The sequence below is a fragment of the Hyposmocoma kahamanoa genome, unplaced genomic scaffold, assembly GCF_003589595.1.
Source record: "Hyposmocoma kahamanoa isolate Upper Pololo Valley unplaced genomic scaffold, ASM358959v1 90672, whole genome shotgun sequence".
Taxonomy (NCBI): domain Eukaryota; kingdom Metazoa; phylum Arthropoda; class Insecta; order Lepidoptera; family Cosmopterigidae; genus Hyposmocoma; species Hyposmocoma kahamanoa.
The window spans coordinates 6,884-18,402 of record NW_020654638.1 but is presented as its reverse complement, the minus strand read 5'-3'; the positions used below and the strand labels follow the sequence as shown (position 1 = coordinate 18,402).

Genomic DNA, 11,519 nt, shown 5'->3' with positions numbered 1-11,519 from the left:
GGGGAAATGCACCACACATTGAACGCATATTCAAAGCCCAAAAGAGATGTATTCGGGCTATATGCGGCTTGAAAAAAACTATAGATAGCTGTCAACCACATTTTAAAAATTTGAAAATACTGACTTTACCATGCTTATATATATTTGAAATTTCACTTTTCGTAAAGCGTCATCTTCATTTATTTGAATTCGTCACACGAGCCCGCCGTTCTCATCAACTGAAAAGTAGATCATGTAAAACTGCTCTACTTCAAAAGAGTGTAATAGTAATGGCTACGAAGGTTTATAACAAACTTCCACTTGAAATTAGGAATTGCAACGATTGTGCAGAATTTAAGAAATTATTATTTAATTACCTAAATGATTGGACATTCTATAATATTGAAGATTTCTTATAAAATTTACATTTCATATTATTAAATTTGTTATTTATTATTTTACTATTGTTATTATGTTTCATTAGTAATAGGTTGCATTAATTGGACTGCATGATTATAATATTATTACAAATTATTGCATGAGAATTACTAAAATTAAGAAAACTTTGTATGCCATAAGGCGGATCACAGTGATTCAAAATTCATTCTTGTAACAACTTTATAACCTGTGTATCACAAAGAAATAAATGATTTGATTTGATTTGACAATCGAAAATCTGATTATCTGGGATAGTGTTTTTTTCAGTTTCGTGAATTTAAGTCGTATCCTAATTATTATATAGTTTTCATCAAAAAAAGACACAAATTCGTGTTATTTTATTAAAACAAAATAATATTATTCTTTTGTTATAATAATAATAAAGAAACTAATAATATTATTTTGGTTTCTTATGAAAATTCTTATGAATATTATAAAATAACACGAATTAATTTTTTAAATAAGAATATAATAAGAATCTTCTGAAATATTTCTGAATAAATCCGAAGATTCTTATTAAATAGGAATAAGAGTCTATATATCAACCATATAATTTTAATGAAGATAAACTGGTTGTGACCTGGTAGGACCAGCCTCTTATTATTTTTTTGTTTTCCATTTTTCAGATCCCCGGACAGAAAACTGGATTTTAATGTCCGGTCCAGGACCTCTGCTCACCATTTTGGCCACATACCTGTACTTTTGTACGTCAGTTGGTCCCAAGTACATGCGAGACCGGAAGCCTTATGATTTGAAAAATACCATGATCTTGTACAATGTATCGCAGATTTTGTTAAGCATTTGGTTAGTCTATGAGGTACGTGTATCTTTTTACTATGAACATAAATGTTGTGTTAGTATTTAAAGTTATTTGTATGAACTTTCTTTCATATTCGTAAGGTCCACTGGTTCGTTCCCTGGCTTAGTTGGCATAGCGTCTGGCACGGTTTGCTAGAAGACGTCGGTTCGCATCCGGCCGGATCGAAAGACGTTTTTTTAAGTGTTCAAATTTTGTTAGTAATAATTATAACAAACTAATGGAGTAATTTTTCTGAAAATATTTGAATATCACGGTGGTAGAACATAGCGACATTCAATAAAAACTTTAAATATTTATTTCATATTGTTGTTTAAAGAACTAAGTTCAACTAATAATTCGAACTTCGGTGACAAAGGAACTTGTTTGTTATAATTATTAATACAAAGATCAAACACAAGGAAAAATTTCTTCGATCTAACAGAACGATTAGGCGTCACGCTTACCACCAGGTGCACGATTTGTCCGTCCCATCACTTGGTATTATAAAAAAAATCGAACCTGGGTCAGGAGTGAAGAAAACCTTTCATGGATTGCTCATAGGTAAACACTACGGCAAAAAAGCCGTTAAACGAAACAAATCATCTGTAACTAACGTGTAGAGAGATTTGTAAGATTTGCGTACTCGACCTGTAGCTCAGTTGGTAGAGCGGTTGCCCTAGATTGGCATACAGACGCAGGTTCGAGTCCTGTCAGGCGAAGGAATTTTTCTTTATGTTCGATCTTTGTATTAATAATTATAATAAACTAGTGCAGTGATTTTACAAAAAAAACGAATGAATGTCATGATAAGAATATAATGATAATAAAATGTTACAAAAGGATTTGTTATTTTGAAATATTTTTATTCGTATTCTTAGAAAAAGTAAATGGTTATTATGTTGTGTCTATTTACGTGTCATACCAAAACATTGACAAGAATCCGATTTTTTATTAGCATCAAGTTTTGCTTGGAATAATGCGTATCAATATCTCAAAAAAGCAAAAAAAAGACTTGCTCACCGGATCACCTTGCAACCGCAAAATGAAATAAATAAACCACACTTAATAAAAATGCGTGGGCCTACTTAAACGTTCAAAACAAGAGCGAAATCTTTAATTTTGCCCGACATCAGTTATAATTTAAGAGATAAGTCGTAGTTGGTTGTCCTTTAATATATTCTAAAAACAGTTTTTGTTTCTATAGGATATTTTTTTAGAAACAAAAAATCTATTTTAATAAAAAAAAACGATTTCATACTTATCAATTTAAGGCCCCTACTCTGCAGTTAGATTTAGTATGTATCCATAATGTTTGTTGAATACAATTATATTTGAGTAAATAGCGAAATAGGACGAAACATAAACGATGATTAATTTCGATAAAAATTATAGGTGTTCTTCAAAGTACAAACTTTAAATATTTCTAAAGTAGTCTTAAATAGGGTAAACCACAAATTTTGTTCCATAACTATTAATAATTCATCAAATTTTACTTGCGTACAAAAATTAAAAATATGTAAATAGATCGCTTTAAACGGTGATAACCTTGTGCGTTAACAAAAGAAAGCGCTAGCGTAAACACCAGTCCGACGCAAAACACAGAATCGGGGGTGGGGGTCGTCCGCGTCGCTGAGGACGCTGGCACTATTGAACTTAACTACCAAAAACAGATCTAAAACGTCAGATAGTACATCAAAATCTTAGGCCGGCTACATACAGTCGGAATCCTGATTCGAAATTCCGTATAGAGGCTTGTGCTTTTGGAATTCTGCCCGGAAAGAGCCGTTCCGAACACAAGTCTTCCTTAGATTTTACAGGGCCGCAACACACAGTCGTAAATTCCGTACATATTTTCTCTTCGAGAACATCTGGAACCAATGCCACGCATCTCTCAGCTGAGCCCTGTTATTCCGAACGGAAATAAACGTATGTGTGTGTTATGTATATATTTATAGCAGTAGAGCTTCTTGTGAAAGAGTTTGTCCAGGTTAGTTTACTGCCACCTTACCTATTTCTGCCGCCAAGCAGTAATGTCAGCATTACTGTGTTCCGGTTTTGAAGGGTAAGAGTGCTGGTGAAATTACAGGCACTTGGGACTTGTCAACTTATACCTCAGGGTGACGGACGCAGTGGTAGTGCCCCTCAGATTTTGAAATTTATAGCTCTGAGTTGCACCGCAACTGTCATGTACAGGTGTGTCGTTCACCACCAAGCACACGACTTCTTCGTCCCGCCGTTGCCTGACGTCATAAAAAAATAGACTAATCGCGTTTGTCCACTGCATCCGATTAGTATTCGTTCTGAATCCTAGACTATACAAATCTAGAAAAGATCTTTGCGATTTAAAGCTCTGAGTGACGCTGCAGCTGTTTGGCTAGGCGTGCAGCTTACCATCAGGCGCACGACTTGTTCGTCCCGTCACTTCATATTATAAAAAAAAGAAACGAAGTATGTAGATAGTCTAAATGTGAACTCGAAAGTCTGCCTGAAGTTCAGCGTAAATCGAATTAAAAACAAATCCAACGCTGTAGTAATTCAGACTCTACAAGAGCAAGATGAACATACGTGTTGCTATTAAAATCATAATTTTCCTTTATCACAATGTCGGGCAAACAATAAAAATTCAATGCTCGGTCGTAGTAGAACCAGTTCACATTCCAAATATTTCTTAAATTAATTTGCAAATAATTGTAATTTCTTGAAACGTTTGGTATTTTTCTATTCATGAATGTGCATTAGTGTATTTATAACATAAAAAAAATATTTTGATCAATATCTCAATTTATATAAAAAAATATTGAAGTCGTTAATATGGACTCGCTTATTACCTAAGTTTAATTTCCTGACCACGTAATTCCCTAAATGAAAGCAAGAACCTTTTATCGCGGATATTGTTAAGGAAGCATTAAAAAGTTGTATTGATTACGCATTCGCAAAACACGTGTAACCATGAGAATCAGTTACGGACCTAACACACGACACGAACTTTCGGGTTTTACGCCTTTGTTTTAAAATGCGGAAATAATTTTATTACATATTAAAAAAGAAAAGCTTTACCGGTAATATGTAGGTTAATTTGACAAAACTCAAAGTTTATTTAGCATTTAGGGGTTATAAAACAATAGAAAAAAATTCAAGGCTACTGCAAAACATGTATTTAAAGTAATACAAAAAAACAGATGACCGGAAAAATGCGACGGTAATGTTAAGGCCGCTGATGTATATTACAATCCGTTTGTATATTTTCAAAACCAGTTTTGTGTTCGTTACAACAAAAATTAAAAAAGTACGCCACTCTCGCAGGCAACCAATAGACACGTTGACGAGATTCGAACACATTTGTGAGCAATGCACAAAACATTCAACAGTCGTAAAATTTGCTCGTTTAAATTGAACAGGCGGCGCACTACTATTCATATGATTTTCTTTTATTCTTTATTGTTTTGTTATTTTTGACGATTTTTTCTTTAAATTTCAGGGTCTAGTCTCCGGATGGTGGAACGACTACAACTTGTCATGTCAACCAGTGGACTATTCTGACAGTCCTAAAGCTCGTAGAGTAAGTTATTTTTTTTAATATTAATATACGAATCACCCATCTTAGAAAAAAAACCGTGTATTATTGATTTTCATCTTATAAAATATAGGTATATAATTCTTTAAAACGACGCTTGCTTCTCACATATTCCATTTTTTATATCTCCATATGCAGTTATTATTATTATGATAACTTAAAGTCACACATATACAAAAAAATCCATGCAAATGTAAAAAAGCCGTGGTAGCCTCATTAGGCTGCCATTGGTCAAATCATTTGTTTGACCTACCGCCTGTCAAGCAGAGATCGTGGGTTCGAATTCAGGCTCGCGACTCTGAGATTTTCGGAACTTATGTGCGAAATTTAGTTTGAAATTTACCATGAGCTTTTCGGTGCGTCTTAAAAACATCTCGAGGAAACCTACACGTCGATGAAGGTTCACACCCTGGAAAAACGTGTCTAGTTACCAACCCGCATTGGGCCATTGTGTGGGAATATGGCCTATCCCCTCGGGATTATGATGATGATATATTATCCTACGTATACACGTACCTATTTCTTTTTAATACGAATCAACGGATACAAAAAAAACATTTTCCAAGGATTCAATCGGTTAAGGCTTTACTATAAAGTTTATTATGTAACCAATTAAACTTCTTCAGTTACCATTGTTACGCACACTAATCTCGTCATCATCACCATCAATCTTTTCCATTGATGTAATTGATATTGTTTATACGTTTTCCGTAAACAAAGTCAGACAAGTGGTCTTCGACGACGAAGTAACAAAACGTCTTTTAAATTGCAAGGTTGGAGAAAGGTGTTCCGGGATCCTTGTTCATGAGTGAAAATGATTAATCGACTGTAGATAAATTTAATGCCCACTGACGGGAATCTCGGTTATTTTTTTCCAAAATTCCCACTAAACAATGTAGGAGGTACCCTACTACATATTATGACATTTTTCTCAAAAAGTCACTAAAATCAGTAATTTGAAACAAGTATTACACTTTATGTGTAATACTTTTTTCAAATTGCTAATTTCACTATGTTGTATTAAATATTAACTGTGTTAAATTATGTATAGCAACTACATCGATATGACAGAAATAGAGACGAAATGTCATTTAATTTGTTTGAAAACTATTCTGCCAAATCATTACGGTGACAACTGCGCTCCGATTGGCCCACAGAATTCGAAACAATTAACGGGTACGTCACTTGTTTCACTTCAAATCGACCAGTTTAACTTGAGTTTTGCTATAATGGACGAAAATTGAAAAATTACATATTTAGTTACCGATGAAATGTGATTGCGTTTGTTTTCTATTTAGATGTTTTGCTGTTTTTCTCACACCACCGAATGGAACAGCCCCCTATAGTTAGAGATATCTTTATTACAATAAATACATAATATACGGAGACGTACACACAGATCAGTTGTAGGTGCTGTAATATTTCAGATTTCTAATTTGTGATTTCAAATTAGAAAACAAGGGTTGATATTTTAAAATGATATAAGGCCCATTTACTTTTACTTACTGATGAGTTGCCAGGGATCGATGACCCTTATTTCGTCTCTATTTCTGGTTATATATGCAATGGACATCATACGCACAGAACGGAAATGATATTGCATACATATATCTAAGATGGAATCTAATATATAGGTATGATCAATATCGTACCTAAATTGAAGAAGCCATTTTGTTTGAAATTCCTTTTTATTTTCGTAACTTAAATTTTGAAAGCTTAACTTTGAAAGATTTAAATTAATACTCAAATATAAAACATAAAAATTACAGATGGCAGCAGCAGTGTGGTGGTACTTTATGGCGAAGATAATCGAGCTGCTGGATACGGTGTTCTTCGTACTAAGGAAGAAGAACAGACAGATTTCCTCACTCCACCTTTACCACCACTTCATGATGCCCATTTGTGCTTGGATAGGAACGAAATTCTTGCCAGGTATGACCTTGTATGTCTAGTTGGTGGCTTATTGTGATTGTTTTCAACAGTCCCGTATTTGACCTGGCATATTGAATTGTCCCTGGTATTAAACAGCACTTATCGTGAGTTTAGTGTTCATTACCGCTAACGACTATTTGTCAAATATTTGAGAAATTCATAAGCCCATAGCACTTATACTCATGGGAAAAAGTATATAGATTAGATATGTATGATCATATAACTATACAAACTCTAGATACAGTATGTTTCGAGTAATCCTTCACAGTATTATGGTAGTGTAGAATACTCAGAATACTTTAGCGTGTTATTTTAGGAATTATTTGAGGAAATACTGAATTACAGGAAAGGTACACTGAATTTTTTGAAAATAGGAAGTTTCTAACAGCTTCCCGTTACCTCTCTTGTTTTTTACATTTTCGTGAACTATAAGTTAAAACAAAGAATAAGCAAAGTGAAGAAGTCATCTGATTTTCATGGATTTAGTAGCAGTAGGACTTCTTGTGAAAGAGTTCGTCTTAGGTAGTACTGCCACCTTGCCTATTTCTGTCGCCAAGCAGTAATGTCAGCAATACTGCGTTCCGATTTTGAAGAGCAAGGTGGCTGGTGAAACAGACACATGGGACTTGTCAACTTATGTCTCGGGGTGATGGGTGCAGTGCCCCTCAGATCTTTGCGATTTAAAGAGCTGAGTGACACTGCAACTGTTGTGGACAGGAGTGTAGCTTACGCATCAGGCACACGACTTGTTCGTCCTGTCACTTAATATTATAAAAAAATACACACACAAAGACAAAGCGTTATATAAAATACTAAATTAGTGTTTACAATCTGACCTCACGCCTGTACAAAAAGCTGCATGCGGATAGCATGAAGGGCTGTTTATTTTTCTACTATCACGACTAATTATTTTTCCAGAAAGATTCTGACATTCCGTATTAATATAGTTATTTCCGTCTTTTGTGTAACAATGATCATTAAATTTTCCAGGCGGCCACGGCACTCTACTCGGCGTTATCAATTCGTTCATCCACATTATCATGTACACGTATTACCTTGTCTCCGGACTCGGGCCTCAATACCAGAAGTACCTCTGGTGGAAGAGGCATCTTACTACTATGCAACTGGTACGTTACTTTTTTTTTTTTTTTTTTTTCTAATATATTAATTATTCAATGTTTCAAAGTAAGGTCTAATTCATACTTAACGGGGCCAACTGCAGCCAACACAGACTCGTATATATGATATATTAAGTATTTATGTTGGGCTTATTTTAAAACCTATACTAACCACGTAAAACATTCTTAAAAAAGAAACCGCAAAGTCCAAAAGGAATTACTCTACTTTTTGACAAAGTGAGCATTATTTTCTGCTAGTAATTCTTATGAGTATACAATTAGCACCTAGAACATGGACACGTCTTTTAGTTACATACATTTAACTACCTCTGTGGCCGAACGGTTACCATGCCGAACTGCCACGCAGAGGTCTCCGGTTTGATTCCCGGACCGGGAGAAATATTTGTATGGCCTGCATTTCTTTCTCTCGTGAGTTTGGGTGTGATTTGGGGTTGTCTATGTGTGTGTCCATGGCACACGCGCTACAGGGTTTCCCTAGTGCGGGGCTATGTTGAGAGTGTGCGTTATTATTTGGGGATGGGGATTATGTAATACAGAAAAATTAAAGTGTATAAAAATAGAGACGGGAAATTCTGCTTAAAAAAACGTTAAAACGTTGTACTTTTTTGAATAAGCGTTCTTATAAAATAACTTTTCACTTAATCTCTTTTTACTTTGAAGTTCACAAAGTGGTTAGAAAATCGTTTTATCCAGACTTTATGTTAAATAAAGATGGCAACATTAAATAACTAAAGATTTTCAAATAAGTACCTACTTTATTTGTACAACACAACTTTTATTTTTATTTAAAACTTTAATGTTCCCATTGACGAATTAATTTGTGTAGGTAACGTGAACTTGACATAAATTTTTTATGACATGTTGTAAAAATGTTTATTATTGAGTATTGAACTGAGCAACACTTGCAACTTATAACTATAAGCGTGCAGCAAACTTTTTAAAGTGCTTTTCGTTTAAATGCCCACCTGTATAGTATATAGATGTTTTCATACAAACAGTTCAATTTTACTCAAGTATGGATCTACCTTTAGTCAGTTATCCTTGTATATAGTAATTTTAATAAAACGCTCTGTCTATTTATTCTTATAAATACTACCTTTTCTTCAATTTATTCTAATTCAATATTCTTTATTACGTCATTAATTTACAAACGGTAGATTAATTAGTAACGTTATATTAGGGTCAGTAAAGTACAACGTCACCCTTCCGTATACGTAGTTCATAGCCCAAAATCGTTTTTAACAAATTGGTTTTGTTATAATTATTAATACAAAGATCGAGCACTCAGAAAAAAATCCTTCGATCCTGCCGGATTCGAATCGACGTCTTTAAGCATACCGTACCAGACGCTATACCAACTAAGCAGCAGGCTAAAAAGTCGTTAAAAAACCATAAAACAAAGACACGACAACAAGCACATAGAAAAATTCGTGAGATCCGCGGGTTCGTTCCGTTGCTTAGTTGGTATAGCGTCTAACACGGTATGCTAGAAGACGTAGGTTTAAATCCGGCCGGATCGAAGGAATTTTTTCTGAGTGTTCGATCTTTGTATTAATAATAATTATAACAAACTAGTGGAATAATTTCACATAAAATAATTGAATATTAATTCAATAAGAATTTAAAACTGTTTTGGTTAAATAAATGTCATCACTGCTGAGCGTGCCCTTCGTTTGTAATGAAAGACCCTTTAGGATTCTATCTATCTTCTACTGGCTTTAGGTTCCTCTTAAGAATAAGTCTAGATAGATAATATACGGTTACGTCTCTCTAACATGCATGTTTCTATAAATGCGAATTTACCATGAGCCTTTCGGTGATGAAAAACTTCATGGTGAAAACTGCACGTCAAAGAAGGTTCACAATGAAGTCCCCAACCCGTATTGGACTAGCATGGCGAGAAATGGCCTAAACTCTCGCATGAGAGGAGACTCTACTCAGCAGTGGGCCGAACAAATAGGTTATAATATGATGAGTGTTCAAAGTAATGTTCCTGACCGTTATTCTGATATATATACTCATAGAAACTCAAAGAAATTTGTAGGACTCCTTGTGAAAGAATTCGTCCAGGGAAGTACTGCCACCTTACCTATTTCTGCCAATAAGCAGCAAGTAATGTCAGCATTATAGTGTTCCCGTTTTGAAGGGTAAGGGTGCTGGTAAAATTACAAGCACATGGAATTTGTCAACTTTTGTCGCAGGGTGAGGGGCGCAGTGGCAGTGCCCCTCAGATTTTGAAATTTATAGCTCTGAGTTGCACTGCAACTGTCATGTATAGGCGTGTCGTTCACCACCAGGCACACGACTTATTCGTCCCGTCGTTGCCTGACGTCATAAAAAAATAGACTAATCGCGTTTGTCCACTGCATCCGATTAGTATTCGTTCTGAATCCTAGACTATGCAAAACTAGAAACGATCTTTGCGATTTAACGCTCTGAGTGACGCTGCAGTTGCTTGGGTAGGCGTGTAGCTTACGATCAGGCGCACGACTTGTTCGTCTCGTCACTTCATATTATAAAAAAAAATAAACGAAGTATGTAGACACTCTAAATGTCAAATCGAAAGTCAGCCTGAAATGTGTAACTCATTTTCCTAAAAAAATCAAACGATATGACTGGTTTGACTCCATTCCGAAATCCACTCACAGTATCATTTACTGGCGCCTTAATATTACGTTTACATTTAACAATGTAATTTATATTTCCAGATCCAGTTCTGCATAATCTTCTACCACAACTTTAGCGTCATGTTCTACGACTGTAACTACCCTAAGTTCATTAACTTCCTGCTTTCGTTGAATGCTGGTCTCTTCTTATACATGTTTGGGAACTTTTACGTCCAAAACTACATCAAGAACAACAACAGTAAGAAAAATGACGACATCAGCAGCATTACGAAAAGTAAAGATACTACAACCGAAAAATCGAAAGACTGTTAGTATTTTTTTTATAATTTATACACTTGTACTTAATAAACGCAAACTATTGTGATTTTTTGGTTAAGTAGAATAAGTTAAGTTAAGTAGTGTGTTTCGGATATTAGGATAATTATGTACTTACTGGTAATGTGATAAATGATTAAATGTATAGATACTTTTTATGTTTGATATTTTTTTTTTTTTTCATAAATGTAATACAATGGGATATAATTATTTCTTTACAAAAAATACAGACGTAAGAAAAACATGAAAAAATAAGGTACGAGACGAGAAGTCTGTGACTTTGAGAAGAAGAAAAAAACTTTTTTAAATTACGGTTTATTTTTCTACTTAATCACAATTTAACTCTATACACCGTGACCAGCGATATCCCGTCCTCTTCATCCCACCATAATTTTTCTTTGTTTATCTGAAAAATAAATCTACACTACTATATACTATAACTATAAAATAATAAAATAAGCCTAATAAACAATGGATAACGAGGGGTGTGGCAATAGTTCGTATAATAATTTGACAAGTTTTTGAAATTCTGATTGCAGATCAGAAACGGAATACTCGAAAAATTCTGTTTTTTCCATATTCAAAAAATATATCAACCGCAACTTTTTTATTTTCACCCCAATGTAAAAAAAAGGTAACGTCAGTTGCTTAACTGACGTTACCTTTTTTTAAATTCGAGAAATTTAAATAAAATTTAATTTAGAACTCCTTACTAA

General features: G+C 34.3%; 1 protein-coding gene across 1 annotated transcript; it reads left to right on the top strand.

Moving 5' to 3' along the window:
• Positions 1-1,004: 1,004 nt before the first annotated feature.
• On the top strand, positions 1,005-10,842 carry LOC113236255 (elongation of very long chain fatty acids protein AAEL008004-like; the record flags this gene model as incomplete). Its single annotated transcript, XM_026472261.1, has 5 exons — positions 1,005-1,234; positions 4,695-4,775; positions 6,560-6,722; positions 7,713-7,849; positions 10,570-10,842. Coding segments are annotated over 5 exons (842 nt in total), but the record flags the coding sequence as incomplete, so codon positions are not given.
• Positions 10,843-11,519: the final 677 nt, after the last annotated feature.